Below are 17,400 nucleotides of genomic sequence, written 5' to 3'. Positions count from 1 at the left end.
AGTTCTCCATCCCTACAGGCCCAGGCTCAGCCACAGCAGGGGAGGCCTTGGACTTGGGAAGCTTTGCGGGTGGGGAGGTTATGCACAACCCATGTGTCCAGGCGCTGCACAGATGACATTTCGAATCCTGACCGCAACTGTCATTTTCAGATGAAACACTGAGGCACACAAAGGGGGAGGCCTGATTCCAATGCCCACACTCCCTGTTCTCCCCTAGCCGTCCTCTGCAGAGGAGGGAGGGGGTTTCTCTGTTCACATCAACAGGAAGTAGGATGGCCCAGGAGACTGAGATTTCTGGCTTGTGTAACCTTGGACAGAAAGACGCTTGACCTCCTTGCCCGGGCTGCTGTGGAAATACTCTGTACAGTGCACACAGGTCAAGGGGCAGCTTAGGCACTTTGCTTCCTTCAGGCACCAGCAATGATTAAAGCCTCCCAAATTCCCGTGTTCCTGCACTGCACCCCTTCCCCGGCCCCACACCAGTTATTCCCAAATTTTACTTTAAAAAAAAAAGATATTATTTATTTGTTCGTGAGAGACACACATCCGCCAATTTTCACTTATAAGTGAAGCTTTGAGGGGATCCCTGGGTGGCTCAGCGGTTTGATGCCTGCCTTTGGCCCGGGGCGCGATCCTGGAGTCCCGGGATCGAGTCCCGCATCGGGCTCCCTGCATGGAGCCTGCTTCCCCTCTGCCTGTGTCTCTGCCTCTCTTTCTCTCTCCCTGTGCCCTGTGTCTATCATAAATAAATAAATAAATAAATCTTTAAGAAAAAAAAAATAAGTGAAGCTTTGAAATGGAAACTTCATGTCACTATCTCTACCACTTGCCACTAATTGAAACCATCATGCAAAAAAAAAAAAATTGCAGGAAAATTAAGCAAAGCTATTCAATTTTACTTACACTGGTGCCTGCTTAAGGTTTGCTCTCCCCTGTGGAAAGGGGCTATCAAGGACCTAAGAGGGGGACGCCTGGGTGGCTCAGCGGTTGAGCGCTTGCCTTCCGCCCAGGGCAGGATCCCGGGGTCCTGGGATCGAGTCTTGCATCAGGCCCTGTGTCTCTTCCTCTGCCCGTGTCTCTGCCTCTCTCTGCGTGTCTCACGGATAAATAAAATCTTTTTAAAAAAATTAAAAAAGGACCTAAGAGGGCCAGCTCCACTTTCTCCCAGACTTAGGAGCTGGCAGGGAACAGAAAGGGAGCTGCCTCCAGGACATCCACCACCAGGGGCTGGAGGACTGGTCTACCCCGCCTGGGGGCAAGGTCCCCGCTCTCCTCCGACCCCGCCGCGGGCCCCGCCCCCCGCCCGCCCCACCGCAGGCCCCGCCCCCGGGGAGCGGCCGCGGCTCGGGTGCCGGCCCGAGGGGGCGGGGCCGCCGGCTGACGTCACGCAGAGAATGCCTGAACCCGGGCGGAGGCCGGCGGGAGAGCGCGCGGAGCCGAGCGGCGCGGGGCGGCTGCACACCCGACCCCACGCCCAGCCCTGCGCGCGGCCGAGCGGCCGAGCCCCGCGAGCCCCGCGAGCCCCGCCGGGCCCCGGCGCGCCGCCGCGATGTACGACCCCGAGCGCGGCTGGAGCCTGTCCTTCTCGGGCTGCGGCTTCCTGGGCTTCTACCACATCGGGGTGACGCGCTGCCTGAGCGAGCGCGCCCCGCACCTGGTGCACGACGCGCGCATGCTGTTCGGCTCCTCGGCCGGGGCGCTGCACTGCGTCACCATGCTCTCCGGGATCCCGCTGGGTACGACCCGGGGACCCGGGCCGCGGCGGGGCCCGCCCGGGCAGATGCCCCCTCCGCTGCGTCCTCTCGCCCGGCGCCCGCCGGGGTTCCCTGTCGCCAGCCAGCCCGGGGCGGGGGGGGGGGGGGGCGCCTGGCGGGGCGACCCCGAGCGTCTCCGCACCCCGACCCTGCGGGCAGGAGGGAGCAGGACGGTGGATGGAGCTGGTCCCCGCCGGCCTCCGGTCAGCTCGGGAGTGGTGGGGCGTGGGGGGCATCTGACCTGGAGGGCATTGTCTTGTGTCCCTGGGCAGGCGCTTTTCCCCTCTGGCGTCTGGGGGATTGTAGACACCCCTTCCCCCCTTCTGGGGGGGGGGGCTGGACCGCCTTTCAGGTAGAGAGCAACTCTTCTGAGTCCTCCTGGGCAGTCTCACTGGTCTGGAGTCTTAGGCGACATGGAGGGGGGTGGGCTTCAGGGGGGATTTTGTGTGTGTGTGTGTGTGTGTGTGTGTGTGTGTGTGTAGGGGCATGGGGGGCGCTAGACCCTTCCTAGGGGCTGGGGTGGATCCCTGGATATGCCCTACACCATCCTTCCACCCACCCCCACCCTGTACAGTGCCCCTGGAAACGAGGTCCTTCCTGTGCTTTTGAAATCCTGTGCTAATTAAACATCTGTCTATGTGGGTGGCACTGGGAGGGAAAGATGTGGGGTCTGTGCCCAGCTGGCCCAAACTTGGGTGTGCCCTGGGGTTCCAGTCCAGGGAGCTGGATGTGGGACAAGTAGCCACGGGACCTGTTGGCACCCAAAGGTCCCCAGGCAGGAAGAGTGCACCTCATCAGCCGCTGTTTGGCTTCCTTAGCAATTTACCCTTTGCTCTAACTGGGGACTGGCAGCTTGGACTCCACCAGCAGGGAATGACTTTCTTCCTGGTGGCCAGAAATCCCCTGCCAGTAGGTGCAGCCTTGCAATTGGATAGGATCAGTGAGCAGACCCTGGGCTGACTGGGAGGTGGGGATTAGGAGATAGGCCCTGGCTGGCTTCTTCATGGACAGGAAGGGGGCAAAGGGCAGAAGATGTGGCCTTAGGGAGGATTAGGCTGGCCACATGGCCCGTCCGTCTGCTCTGGGCTTTGGGAGGGATAAAAGACAGCTCTTGTATGTCAAGGTAACCTGCACTGACTCCAGTACAGAGGAGGTTCCTAACTGGCAGGGGACAGGTGCAGCCTGGGTCTGTACCCTGTAGGACATGGGGAGACTCAGGAGCCACCAGGTCCTCGGAAAGTAGGGTCTGGAAGTTTGGGCAGGAGCTGCTCCCCAAATTCCAGGAGCCCTGATTTCAACTCCTGTCTCATTTGGGGACCACCGAGGAGCAGCCGCTAGGGCTACACCTTGGAAAGGGTTCCTGTGAGTGCTTCTAAGCCAAGTACTCTGCACAAGAGGCTGATGGAACGTTCCAGCTGTGTGCAACTTTGCCCTCTTCTGCCTGGGCTCGGTGGGGCCACACACGTAGGGAGAGTTAGGTTGAGGTCAGAGGTGGGCCAGGACAGGCTGGCTTATGTCCCCTCTTCTGCATCTCAGGATTCGTGACGGGCTAGGTCTCAGGCTGGGACCGATGGTCCTGCATGTCAGGGCAGTGCAGAACAAGCACAGGGGTCCAGGCCAGTGAGTGAGGCCTCACGGAGCACAGATGTGGCCTGTGCCCATTAGACCGCGGTCGTTCTGGTGTCAGAGGCTTAAGGGTGAGTCTGGTTCTGTATTAGGAGCCTCCTCCGGGTTGAGTACCTTACAGATGGTAGTGTATCTAATCCCCTCCATCCCCAAAGTTAAAAATGCACAGTCTGAGATGGCGAGGGGCAGTGAAGTGGCTTTCTGAGGTCGACTGGCTAGCAAGGGGTGGAGGTGGGACTCACCCTTGAGCCCAGCCTGCACCGATCCTCTGCTTTCTATAGTGTTAGGTCCTTTGTGCTAAAGCTCTGACTATGAGGAGTTTCTGCCTCTTGCCCTGGGGGATGGAGGAGACAGAGGGTTCTCCTGGGCCTCGGGAGGCTCGTTCCTGTGGGGGGACCTAGAGCGGCGCTGTTGGGGAGCAATACCGTGTAGCCGTGAGTGTCATTTAATATTTCCCACTGAAAAAAGTGAAAGACACAGTGAAGTTGATTTCATGTATCCCAATATGGCCAGAATATTATCATTTTTCACGTCTAATCTATAAAACATTAATGAGATATTTTATTTTATTTGTATGAAGCCTTTGAATTCTGGTGTGTCATCTACACACCTCAGATTGGAGTGTCCACACTCAAAAGGGCTCCATGGCTGCACGTGGCTGCTGCATTACTGCAGGCTTGGAAGAAGGTTGGCCGCCTCCTTGCCACCTGGTATCTGGTCTTGCCACAGAGCGCTGCCATCTCCAGGGTGGCACAGTTCTTTGTATGTCTGTCTCTTGCCCCCCCAGAGATCATCATACAGGTCCTCATGGATATAACCCAGAAGGCCAGGAGCCGGAACATCGGCATCCTCCACCCCTACTTCAGCTTGGGCAGGAACCTCCAAGAAAGCCTTCAGAGACATCTCCCAGACAACGTCCACTTGCTCATCTCTGGCAAAACATGCATATCACTCACCAGAGTGTCCGATGGGGAAAATGTGCTGGTGTCTGAGTTTCAGTCCAAAGAGGAAGTTGTGGATGTAAGCAGTCTGCTTATCTGGGCATTGCCAAATAAACGCTATTTCGTCTTGGAAGTAACACAGAGAGGGCTGCCGTAGGCCACCTGCCTTGTGTCTTAAGATGCAAAAGACCCTGGTTTCCCAGGTTTGCTTCCTGCACCACAGTGACGTGAGCTCTGTGTGCATCCGATGGTTGGTGGTCTACAGCGTATAGGTTTCAGTTTCAGATACTACTACTCTCCCATCTTTCAAGACTTGGCTCATGACCCCCTCCGCCAGAGCCCCTGTCCCACGTGTGTCCCTCCTCCCACGATGTATATTCCTGGCACGAATAACCAGTAGCATCTCAGCAGCCAGGGTCAACCTCTCTATCTGACCTTGTTTCCAAAAGCTTTTTCTAGATAGCCAGTTCTGGTTCATTCCTGCAGGGGAAGGTTTTCTCAGTAGGCCAGTCCTGCTTCCTGCCCCCTCCCTCACCACCAGCCCCCCAGCTCGGTACTTCTCAATGTGCTGCTGGGACCCCCAGCATCAGCCGGACCTGGACGCTTGCCCTGCCTCCGGGCTCTCAGGCCCCTCCAGCCTGCTGCATCAGAGTCCTGGGGTGGGTCATGGAGTCTGTGGTCCACAGGCTTTCCAGGTAATTCTAAAGAAGGTCAGCCTTTGCAGAGCCCTGGTCTGGTGTCTTCCCAGTCAGCCAGTGCCCAGTGCAGCTGTCGTGGGGAGAGGGACCGGAAGTTGATGTCCACAGACAGTGTCATTAGGAGCTTCTACTTAGGCCTGAAATAGAAGTGTGTAGGTTGCTTTGTCATTTGTTCAGCTCGTTTATAAAAGCACACCCTTTGCAAAGACCATTTCAGCCCGTTGCTCTGTTTATCTGAAGAAGGCTTATGTGGGCCCCCAGGGGAGCAGAAGGCAGGCAGTTGGGGCCGTGGTTTCACTTCTTTTTGTCTTGCAGGCCTTGCTCTGTTCCAGCTTCATCCCTTTCTTCAGTGGCATAATCCCTCCTTCCTTCAGAGGCGTGGTGAGTCTGCTTTTAAACTGTCTGCGCAGCTCCTGCCTGCTGGCACCCTGGGGTGCGTCCCCAAATGCCTTTCACACAGAGGTTCCCCAGCTAGCCCCCTTCTAGGCTGCCCGGGCAGCACAACCAGCTTCATGTAGAATTAATTACCTCGATATCTGGAAGGTAAGCTGATTCGCTTAATCTTCACCTGAGCACCCGAGAGAGGCCTGGCTGGCCTGGTTAAAGTCGGAGATGCTTATGAGTCTGTGACTTGCTTAAGATAGAGCTTTATTCTCAGGGGATGTGGGAATGCAGCCCACTCTGGGTCTGACTTTGCCCTTTGCAGCCCATGCAAAGTCAGAAGCTGCTGATCTGGCTTCGATTTGGTTCCATTCCACAAATGATGTGTTTTGGCCGACTGCTGAGCCCTGCCTGGGATGGAGAAACACGAGGCAAAGTGTCTGTTCTGCAGGCTTTGGACCAGGTGCTGGGTGATGCCAGGCTATTGGAGCTTCCTTCTAGGGCCAGGGTGATCTCCCCAGGGTGATGATTCTTCTTCTTCTTCTTCTTCTTCTTTTTTAGGTTTTATTTATTTTTTTATGAGAGACAGAGAGAGAGGCAGAGACAGAGGCAGAGGGAGAAGCAGGCTCCCTGAGGGGACCCCAATAGGAGACTCGATCCCAGGACCCTGAGCCGAAGGCAGCCGCTCAACCACTGAGCCCCGCAGGCATCCCACCCTGGGCTGATTCTTCCCCACCCTCCGCCCCCGGGACAAGGTCTAGAGAGAGGGTTGCCACAACTGGGGAAGTGCTTCTGACATCCTGCGTGCACGGGGCCAGCCCTCTCAACAAAGAATCACCGGTCTCTAAACTAGTCAGTGGTGTCAAGCTAAGAAATCTCCCCTTGAGGGATCCCTGGGTGGCGCAGCGGTTTGGCGCCTGCCTTCGGCCCAGGGCATGATCCTGGAGACCTGGGATCGAGTCCCACGTCGGGCTCCTGGTGCATGGAGCCTGCTTTTCCCTCTCTGCTTCTCCCTCTGACTGTGTCTCTGCCCCCTCCCATTCTCTCTCTCTCTCTCTCTCTCTCTCTGTGTGTGACTATCATAAATAAATAAAAATTTAAAAAAAATCTTTAAAAAAAAAAAAAAAAGAAAGAAATCTCTCCTTGAGAGAGAACACACAACATCCCAGTGTCCCAGAGCAGACCTTCCGCAGGCTGCAGAGCGGAGGCAGAGGCATGTCCCATCTAGCCTCACTCGTGCCCTGGAGCAGCCCCATGACAGACACGTGGTCCCCGCTTCTGGATGAGAAAACAGGCCTGGAGCGGTGCAGGGGTCACCCCAGATGGCCACGGCCCCTGCCTGGCAGACCGACCTGGACAGAATCCCTCCTCTGGCACCTGGTAGCCGGACTGCTTTGGACACATTCCGTAACCCCTCTGAGATCGGTTTGCAAAACGAGGGTTAAGCACAGTGCGGCAGCACAGAGGTGTCGTGAGGATCACGCGAGCAAGGGCCGTGAGGTGCTCGGCACAGAGGCTGGCGTGAGTGAGCCTGCAGGAAGGGGGCTGTTTCACCACCCACAGAGTTGCTACTGTCTTGTCACTTGGCCAGGACTGCCCAGCCCTCGGGGTGCGGGTGGTGCATGCAGCACACTCCAGCGAAACCCACAGAAAACCAGAAGAGCTACTTGGGATTCCACTGAGCAGACTCAGAGCCCTTCTTTTTTTTTTTTTTTAAGATTTATTTATTTATTCATGAGAGACACACGCAGAGACAGAGAGAGAGGCAGAGACACAGGCAGAGGGAGAAGCAGGCTCCATGCAGGGAGCCCAGCGTGGGACTCGATCCCAGGACTCCAGGATCACACCCCCGGCCGAAGGCACGTGCTAAACCACTGAGCCACCCAGGGATTCCCAACTCAGAGCCTTACTATAGGAGAGTTCAGAGGGGAAGGGAAAGGTCCATGTGATGGGGCACATCGGACCCGAGGATTCCCTTTGAGAAACTGGCAGCCTGCTTCCGCCCTCCTTTAGGGTTCCCTAAGGTTCCAGACCTTCGCTTCCTTGTCCCAACCTGCCCATGAGGCTTTCCTACGTCCTCCATGGAAATTGTGGGGCTCCCATTTTGAAAATACCGCTGTGTGCACCCCCGATCATTTTTGTGGACTCGAGGCAAGAATCTCTGGATGGCAAAGGCGTGGCTGAGCGTGGGTGCTTATCCTCTGGACTCGTTTTAGGTCCCAGGAAGGACCGGCTGTGCTATTTGAAGGCCTTCGTCTGTGGGTGCCGGCAGCTGGGCTGGGGTGGCCTCAGATTTGGGGATCATTCCAGACATTGCTTTGATCGGTGCAGACTTGGTCCAAGTCGTACCCCAGCCTGCCTGGGCCGGCCTAAGGGTGTCAAAGCACACGGATGCAGGAAAACATGCTCACCATAGCTGATCCCAAATGCAATCAGGTTGTGGATTCAGAAGGTGTTTTCCAAGGGCTGCCTTGGCCCCGGGTTCACTGCCATTGAAGTCTCCAAAGCTCTTCAAGGTGCTGGTTCTGATTTCCAAGCAGCAAAGGCGTGGGGTCTGGAATTGAACGTTCTGCCTCTTTTAGGGGACTCTGTCCCCATTGCACACAGAGCCCCTGCTCCATACGGCCCCCTTCAGGCAGATTACCCGGGCATACCTGTAGGTGAAGCCACACCTGGGCTTCAGACTTGGCCACCACAACACAGGCTGGGCTTCACCTCTGTCTGCCTCTTGACCAGGCACCTCTTGTGCGGTGCACAAACTCCACAACAGTATATAGCAAACTGAGTGCCTGCCCAGAGCCTGGGCTGGCAGAGAAATGCTCAGTAAGGATTGGTTGAAAGAGTGGTTCCAGAGCCTTGTCTTCCCGCAGTACCAGCCTGTGTCTCTAAGAAGCCTCTACCCCTGATCTTAAAAAACAAAAACAAACAAAAAACCCACAAAAGACAGCCCAGAGCTTGTAACACTATGTCCTTTTTTTTCCTTCCTGTGAAAGCGATACATGGACGGAGGAGCAAGTGACAATGTCCCCTTCTTTGATGCCAAAACGACCATCACCGTGTCCCCCTTCTATGGAGAGTATGACATCTGCCCTAAAGTCAAGTCCACGAACTTTCTTCAGGTGGACTTAACCAAGCTCAATCTGCGCCTCTGCTCAGAGAATGCGTACCTACTCATGCGAGCGCTTTTCCCTCCAGATCTCAAGGTGAGTTGGGGGCTGTGTGTTCGAGGGCACAGCTCTTTGCTTCCCTGTTTGCCAGTTCTTTCCACAAACAGAAGCAGATCCTCCTCACTGAACAGGAACTCACAGAAGAGTTTCTGGCTCTGGAAGCTCAGTGCTGCCCCACTCTGACCACTGGAATCACCTGGGAAGATTTAAACAGCCCTGCAGCTCAGACCCCACATCCAGGAGGCTAGGATTCAAGTAGTTGGGGTATAGCCTGGACGGTGGGATTTTTTTTTTTTTTTGCGTTATCCTGATGATTCTTATTTGCAAGCATAGTCAAGAACCACACTGCATTTGGTGGTTTAATCTTTCTTGAGTGTTGTTGTAGGAGGTCTTATCTCCCTGATATAAAGAAAATGTGTCAACTGTGTACACTCAGGATTCTCCGGGGAGAAAGAAGGCGTTGTGTACACTGTACCCCAGGAGCATGTGCTGCTCCAGGAGAGGGGGCGGAGGCTGTAAATTGGTTTGCATGTGTAGTGTGTGTACAGACAGTAGAGGAGGCCACTCTTAATTGTCCTGGGACAACGGGAACAGGCTCTTGCATTTGTTAGGGTGGAGGCTCCTTCAGGGACCAAGGGAGCCCAGAGACAGCAGTGCCTGGCATGCCTGGGCTGCCAGCAGAGGCTCCGTGGAGGGGATGTCATTGGAGCCTAGTCCTGTGTGAAAGTGGAGCCCTGTGTCCAGCCTCGCTGTGGCTGTGCGGGGCCGGGGGGAGCAGCTCAGTGGGGAGGGTTCTCTGTTGCCTTCAGAATGGCTCCCCTTGCAGTCACCCTTACTTGATTTGTCGCCAGGTGCTTGGAGAGATTTGCCTTCGAGGGTACTTAGACGCCTTCAGGTTCTTGGAAGAGAACGGTATGTATGGGTGAGGTGGGGGCAGACGTGGCCTTTTTTTTTTAAGATTTTATTTATTTATTCATGAGAGACACAGAGAGAGAGGCAGAGACACAGGCAGAGGGAGAAGCAGGACCCATGCCAGGAACCCGATGCAGGACTCAATCCCGGGACCCCGGGATCACACTCTGAGCCGAAGGCAGACGCTCAACCACTGAGCCACCCGGGTGCCCCCAGATGTGTCCTTTTAATAAGCTTTTCGTTAGCATCAGTAACTGGAGGTTGATGTTAGAAACTCCATGCCCAGTGTCTTCCCTTAGCCTCTTCTCAGCCGACTCATTGGCCCTGTGAGATAGGAAGTCTTTGTCCCATTTCATAGCCGGGGAGGCGGGGAGGCGGAGGTGAGCCAGGGCCCCCATGCTGCTCACTGAGGGCTGGAGCTGGGGCGAGACTCAGGGACACAGGAACCCTCTCCTGCAGGGCCACCTGCCTGTCAAGGCAGTTCTGTCTGTTGTGTTTTGTTTTCTTTTTTCCTGTGTGAACTGTTTTGAACATTTAGATAAACAGAGGAAGTTAAGCAGGGTTTCTGCCCCCAGGCCCCAGGTGGAGCAATCAGAATACTTGCCTCCAACCAGGTGCAGGTCACACCTGTGAGCCCAGCTGTTCCTTTCTGGGGCAGGTTCCTGCCTTGGGAGTCATCCGGCTGGTCTGGGCAGTGGGACTTGGGCTCTTGCAATATTAGATGTATTTGGAACTGCTTGTCTTCAATGCTAGAAGTCAGTTTCTATTTTTTTTTAAAGATTTTATTTATTCATGAGAGACACACAGAGAGAGGCAGAGACACAGGCAGAGAGAGAAGCAGACTCCCTGTGGGGAGCCCATGGGGGACTCCATCCTGGATCCCGGGATCACACCCTGAGCCGAAGGCAGATGCTCAACTGCTGAGCCACCCAGGCACCCCCAGCCCTTGGTCATTTTACTCAGAGGTTGGGAGCCCGAGGGAGCCACCCCCTGCCCAACCCAGCGTGCCAATTCTACGAGAGCAGGAGCCACTGACTGGGATTAGCTACTGAGCCCCAGCATCTAAGGCAGGGTCTGCACAAACTCCCACACCTAGCACTGCTTCCAATGCCACACAGCGAAAGGGTGTCCTCTGTAATGTTGGACCTGGGTTCGAATCCCACTCTTCAGCTTCCTGGCTATGTGGCTTTGGGTGAATCTCCTAACCTATTCTGTGCCTCTGATTTCTCAGCTGAGGTGACGAAGCGGCCTGGAACGTGGGCTTAACCAGTGCTTTAGTTATTATAAATCCATTATAATTCTTATCTTTCACCTGCACGAATCCCCATGTGGCCGTGGAGCCCAGACAGCTAGGGAGGGGTGGAGCCGGAGCCAAACTCCCGTCTCTCTTTGGCTTCAAAGCCCCACACCTCCTTCTGTTACAAAAGCCTGAACGCCCGGCCTCATGGATGCCTGCCTCCTACTTCGCCCACAGGCCCGTGGCTTCCCCAGCGGTTGCCTGTGCCCCTGTCGTTGCTGGGTGGGTGCGTGCGTCGTGCCCCCTGCTGCCCACACTGAGCTGGTGGTTGGTTTCCCGTGTCCTTGGCAGGGATCTGCAACAGGCTCCAGCCGTGCCTGAATCTATCCTCGGACGAGATGAAGAATCTTAAAGTGGCCTGGGAACCCGGGAGCCCGGAAGCTCCCCCGAGGGTGGCTGCCGGCGGGACGAAGCCCGAGCCAGACGAGCTGCTGGACCACCTGCGCCTCAGCATCCTGCCCTGGAATGAGGGCATCCTGGAGACCCTGTCGCCCAAGCTCCTTGGAGGTGCTGACTCCCCAGGGGCGCGGAAGGCTGAGGATATGGTTTCCTGTGACAGAGAGAGAGAGAGAGAGAGAGAGAGAGAGAGAGAGACTGAAGGGGCTTTATTCTCTGGGTTGTGGAGGAAGGTAATCCTGCATGTGGGAGATGGGGCCTGCTGGGGCCCTGCTTCTGGCACAGACCCTTGCTCCATCTCCCTTCCCAAAGGGTCACGGCCAGAGGAGAGCAGACTCCAGCTGAGCCTGTTTTAAGTGAACTGGGCACACAGGATTGCAGGGGCCACAGGGGTGGGCCCGTTCTTCCAGAACGCTCTCTGCCTGTCCACCCATCCCTAAGCCTTCTTTCTTGGGGAGCCCCCTTTCCCTGATTTCTCCCTGCCTCCAAACCTGCAATTTTGAATCTCCATGGAGTGGGGATGTGCTTGATTACGTGACTTGATTACTTGATTATTAGGTGGATGGGAGTGTACAAACCAGCTTCCAGTTGGTCATTTGGAGAAATTCAGAGGGTAGCGGGACATCATCCCATGCACCAGGGCATGAACCGGCAGCTGTTGGGGCTAATGTGATCTGAGGTGTCAGGAGGTCATTACAAAAGGGAGCTAACAGGCCAGAGGGTTCTGGGCAGAAGGAGACAGGGTCCAGCTGAAGGTTCCGGGAAAAGCTCAGAAGTCGATGGGGTATTTTGAGAAGTTTGTGTAGCCCTCCAAAGATAGTTCTTGAAAAGAGAGTCGTTCAAGAAAAGAAAAAATAAAACAAGATGAAATCAGAGAGGGAGACAAACCATAAGAGACTCTTAATCATAGGAAACAAACTCAGGGTCGCTGGAGGGGAGGGGGGTGAGGGGACGGGGTAACTGGGTGTCAGGCATTAGGACGCATGTGGTGGAATGAGCACTGGGTGTCATATAAGATCGATGCCTCACTGACGTCTACCGCTGAAACCAGTAATACATTATATGTTAATTTGTTGAATTTAAATGAAAATGAAAAATAGATTTTAAAAAGAGAGAGCGAGCTATGCACTGAGAAGCCTGTATGCTGGGGGCTGTCCGAGGCCTGTCCTGGGCATACTCATGGGACCTCCTTGGGGAGCGCTTCGGATTCTCCGGATGCCAGGATCTGAGTATTTCATAGAAATTCCAAGCACCACCTGGGCCAGGCGGTTTGGCTCTTACACTGCTGGGAGACAGACACCTCCAAATTGTATTTTTCAGATCTGAGTAAAGCAATTAAAATCCAACGTGGATACATGAGCAAGATTTACAACTTCCTACCAGTTAAGGTCGTGTCCTATATGATGCTGCCCTGTACGCTGCCCGTGGAGTCTGCTATCGCCATGGTCCAGAGGTGGGCATTTTACGTGGCTTTTGCGCTTTCCTCCCACGTCGTTGGCTGGAGGTAGAGGGAACCCACATGAGGGCCTTAACCTGTGGCCTGGCTCCTTGTGGGGCGCGACAGTGCCCCCTGGAGACCCTTCTCAGCCTCTCTTCTCCATGCTGTCCCTTCTTGCCGCTTCTTGGAGGTTTACACTTCCAGCCTGGGAGTTTATTCGCAGCACACCGGGTCGCAGCGCGCCAGGAGGACGTGAGGCACCGCTTGGATCCTGGCTATTTGTTTAACCTCTGCTTCCTTTAGATTTACAGTGGCGTTTACAGTCTTTTTAGCGAGTGGATCAGCATGGCCTTTGGTCCATCTTTTAGAGGCCAAGCCATCCCTCAGAATCCGGCTCGGTTCTCCTGTCCAGATCCCCTCCCCTCTACCAAATTGATCACCTACTCCCAGACACCCCTGCCCCGGGGAGAGGTCTGGTCAGGCATTTACAGGGCTCGCCATGGGGGGCCTCTTGTGTGTGGGGTGGGGGAGTGTGCAAGGCTGGGGTCGGGGGACGTGCTACCTTGACTCCCAGATTCTCTGCATCGGCTTCAGTGGGCACCTTGCCACATGGAGAAGCCTGGAAAACTAAGCCCAAGCCCTTCCCCTCTTATTTCCACGCATATCCCTGGAGCTTCCCGCAGCCCAGTGACCTAACTGCTTTAGGGCTTTTAGGTAGGTTTGTCTTTGGTATAATGCGCCCGACCCACCTCCTGGGATTGATCAGATTAGGATTAGATGGGACTCTGGCGGTTTACCTGGACAAAGGGCATGGATGTCAGATGCCTGCCTTTTCTTTAGTTTGTGTGTGTGTGTGTTGGCTTGTTTTCACGCTGATAACCTGTGTCTCTTTTTCTTATTCCTGCAGACTGGTGACATGGTTTCCAGATAGGTCTGAGGACATCCGGTGGCTGCAGTGGCTCACCTTGAGTATGTGTTCTCGGGTGATGACACAGCTGTTCTCCATGTCCAGGTCAGTGATCTGGCCGTGGGTGTGTGGGCTGGGGGTGTCTATTTATGCAGATTCTCATCGGGGCTCAGACTTGCTCAATCAGTCTTGGGGGAGCCCTGGGGGTGGAACCCAGCATCCTTGGTTGCTAACATGGCCTCAGGGATGCTGCTACTTCTGAGTTCTGAAAACGGATTCAGAGCAAGAAAGGCCTTGTTCCAGCTACAAGGGTTGGGTCTAATCCTGGAAATCGTGAGCCTTGGTGGTCTTATGTGTTCCCTGAGGGTGACCTTCATTTCTTCCCTGGATCTCGGTCAGGCTTTTGGCAGCCCCTGGCATGGTACTGGAGACATGGTGGGCACTCAGGAGAGGAGATCTCAGTGCTATTGGCAGACACGAAGAGCTGTAAAGTAGGGGAGTGGAAGGGTCTGGTTTCCACTGGGCAATGACTGTAGTGGCCACGGGAAGGAGGTCTCATCACCGGGCCCTCGGGCAGCAGGTTCACCAGCCAGAGGGCAGCTGTACTGGTCCAGGCAGGGATGAGGAGGGCCGGCCTCACTGGAACCTGTGGGCCTGAAGTGTTCATAGGCTCTAGGGCCAGAAGGAGGTGCCAGGTGCAAGCCCTGGGGTCTGCCTGGATTCTGAGGGAGCAGGGCAGCTGGTCAGAAGGAGGAAGCCTGGGGATGGTGGTGCAGGCTGGTGGGCAAGCTGGTCTATGTGGAGGAAACTGATGGACTCCACTGGGATGCCCAGTGGGAGGGGCCCGGGGGGCTGGAGGGCTACCAGCTTAGAATCCAGGATGGTGACCCTCTGGATGCCCAGGAGGAGGGAGGACGCTGTGGCTTTGGACACCACCACCGTGCAGTGCACGGAGTGTGCATGATGGCGCACTCAGGGTGGGCTGGTGGTGTCCATCCATCCTTGCTGAGATGGAAGACCTCAGGGCAGCAGGACAGCGGCTGAGTCAGTATTCCTTTTGTTTCAGATCCCAGACACCGGCAAGCAGCCCGCAGCCTTCCCTGAAGAACATAAAGGCACTGCTACCCTCCTGGCTGTCCAGTAGGTGCCGGAGCTAAGGCGGCTGGGCAAGCCCATCCTCCTGCCTGGCCTGGCTTTTCCAGGTTGGAGTTGGGAGGGACTCCTCCTTCCCCGCAATCCTCTGGTGCAGAAGCGTTTCGGAGTCATTTGAGGAGACGAGTCTGGGACATTCTTTCAGAGGTGCTTTCTGATCTTTCTGCAGGAGCGTCTGTGCTGGCACTTAATGTCCTGCTGTTCTGCCTCTGGCTCAGTTTATAGTTCACTGAAACCAAAGGGCAATCTGTTATTTTTACGAAAAGCTAGGAAGCTACTTTTGGTGCATGTGGTGGTCTGGAGCATAAGGAAGTTTAATAGTTAAGCTTCTGGGTATGTTAACTTAGTTGGCTGGGAAGTGGCAGTAGGAAGGCCAGCGTGGAGGGGCATGGCCAGTCGTCCTGCAGTTCTCTGGGTACGAAGTTTCTAGAATAGCAAGTGTTGTGAGGGTTCAGGGGTGTGTGTGTGGTTTGGGGGGAGGCTTGTGGCCGGCGGGTGGGCTGCCCTCCGTGCAGTGTTGGGGTTTGGAAGGAAGAGTAATGTGATCCCATTTCCCCATATGGGAAATAGTGTAGCCGAGGCAGGTGGCAGCCTTGTCCAAGGGGGGCCACTGAGGGTCATGGGCCGTTAAAAGATGCTAACTTATTTGGGAACACTTTTCTGACCTAGCTTAAATATTTGATAGAGTTTTGTATAGAATATAAAGGAATCTTATTGTTTGTTGCATTTTATGTCATGTGAATCAGGAAGGTGTTAATAAGCCTTATAAAAAAAAAAAATCCAGTGCACAGGCTGGCATCCCAGGATCCCAGGCAGTTGCCCAGCACAACAGAAGGGCTTGGGTCCTGCGCACCTTTTTTCTCAACATCCCCTGCCCACTTCTGAACTCCCAGAGCCTTAATGGAGATAAGCAAGAGACGGGGACCTACCTTCTCCCTAGGTGTGATTTGTTGGCAAACACAGAGTAATGTGACTCCAGGTGAAATATAATCATGCATTTGCGTGTAGCAAGAAAGAAAGAGCGATAAGCTCAAAATCCTCCACGTTGGCACAGGAAGCTGTAGCTCTCACCTACACTGTGCAAGGACGTTGGTAGTTGAAGAACCAGAAAGTTCAGACAAAGCACTTTGTTATAAAGACGTGTCCTCGAAAAAAGAATGTGGTTCTAGGGGCAGCCTCTATGTGAGCTCCTTCCCTTGAGCTGCCATGAGATTGTGGGCTCCTAGAGGCAGGCTCCTTGTGAACATACCGGGCCACTGCCCAGGGCACAGAGCCCCCCCCTTTGTGGCTCCTCGCAGGGTCCTTGTGTCTCCGGGATGGGAGTACTGACGAGGCTCCTGTTCTGGTAGCACTCGCCTCCTAAAGGAGACAAGAGCTGGCGAAAGGTAGGCTCTCCCAGCTGCTTAAAGCCCCAGAACAAGGTACTGGTCCTTGCTGAGCTGGCCTAGGGGTCGGGGAGGCCAGGCCTGACACCCCACCCACGCCCCCGGGCTCCTCAGAGCCCTCCCTCACACCTGCCCCTGAGCCCCTGATTCTCGAGTTCCCCTGATCAACTGTCTTCCATTGGATGTGCAGCATGGGCTGCAGCAGATCCGAGCACGCTTCACCAGTATTTGACAATAACTGCCACCTTTCTGTAGACCATATACACATGCTAGTTCTGTGACTGGTAGAAAGAAGGAATTATTTTAACAGCTCATGGGATTACATGCAACTGCTTTTTTTTTTTTTTTTTACTACTTTTTGAACTGGTTCCACCTTCTCACAATGAGCATGTGTTTTATACTTTTTGAAAAATGTGTGCTAAGACAAATAAGTGTTCTTTCAGAAATGGCCAAGGCCCCACCCACCACCTGTGCCTTAATACCATCCCACCCTCACCCCATACCTCTCCAGCACGGCTGAGGTATCTGATCGGCGCGTTGGAACATTCTTAGGTTCCTACTACCTTATCGAACAAACCTCTTCTTTATATGGCACATTTATGCTCTGGAATACACTCTACTGTCAGGAATAATAACTGTGTAGTCTAGGTAATGACCAGGGAGCAACAGCCTTTACTTGGTGAACAGATAACAAAACTTGGTGCTGAGCGTGAGCCTCGTCTTGTTAATAAATAAATAAATAAATTATTAATTAATTTGTGGGTGTGTATTGTGCACAGAGGAAAGGCAGAGAACGTACACACCCCAGTACTGACAGTGGTTGTTATCATCCCATTATCCATAATTACAGTTCATTTGTTGTGTTGGTATGTGGTTTTCAAATTTCTATGGTAAATATTTATTACTTTCATTGGAAAATAACTCATAATAAATGTGACTTTGAAAACGTTTTCCCTTGTTTCTGGGTCCTCTCTCAGGAGCCCCCCTTTCTTTCCCTTCCCTCACAGGCAAGTTCCTTCAAATGACACCCCCCCCCCCCAGGTTTATGGCCGGCCCTTCCAGCCAGGTGGTCTCCATATGCTCTGTCCTGGACACTGGATCAGCACCCCGTCCTCCTAGAGTCCCTCTCCTTCCTCTGCGACCCTACGCTGTCCTGAGTGCTGGGCTCGTCCCCTTGCCTGCTGTGCTCAGAGTTCACAGTTGTTCCGGGGGGTGGGGGTGGGGGGGAAGAGTTCACTCTGAGGAGCCCCATTCTCTAGCTCAGGTGAGGGGCGAGCCCACCTGGCCACCTCCACCTGGCTATTCCTTGGCATTACCAAGCACCTCGACATAACCCCTCCAGTGCA

The 17,400-nt window shown here is 54.6% G+C and overlaps 1 protein-coding gene across 4 annotated transcripts; it reads left to right on the top strand.

Annotated features, from left to right (window-relative positions):
• Positions 1-1,409: 1,409 nt before the first annotated feature.
• On the top strand, positions 1,410-17,004 carry PNPLA3 (patatin like phospholipase domain containing 3). 4 transcript variants are annotated; one of them, XM_041754351.1, is made up of 10 exons: positions 1,601-1,736; positions 3,961-4,067; positions 4,168-4,400; positions 5,335-5,400; positions 8,394-8,603; positions 9,419-9,479; positions 11,068-11,283; positions 12,493-12,625; positions 13,518-13,622; positions 14,584-17,004. In XM_041754351.1, the coding sequence occupies exons 2-10, from the start codon at positions 4,025-4,027 to the stop codon at positions 14,672-14,674; spliced, it is 1,158 nt and encodes a 385-aa protein (XP_041610285.1). In that variant the 5' UTR covers positions 1,601-1,736; positions 3,961-4,024; the 3' UTR covers positions 14,675-17,004. The 4 variants fall into 4 exon arrangements, with proteins under 4 accessions (XP_041610282.1, XP_041610283.1, XP_041610285.1 ...); XM_041754348.1 differs by having other exon boundaries at positions 1,410-1,736; positions 3,961-4,400; XM_041754349.1 differs by lacking the exon at positions 3,961-4,067 and having other exon boundaries at positions 1,413-1,736.
• Positions 17,005-17,400: the final 396 nt, after the last annotated feature.

Source organism: Vulpes lagopus, chromosome 5 (assembly GCF_018345385.1).
Source record: "Vulpes lagopus strain Blue_001 chromosome 5, ASM1834538v1, whole genome shotgun sequence".
NCBI classification, from domain to species: Eukaryota; Metazoa; Chordata; class Mammalia; order Carnivora; family Canidae; genus Vulpes; species Vulpes lagopus.
This window is presented reverse-complemented; position numbering and strand designations above follow the sequence as displayed.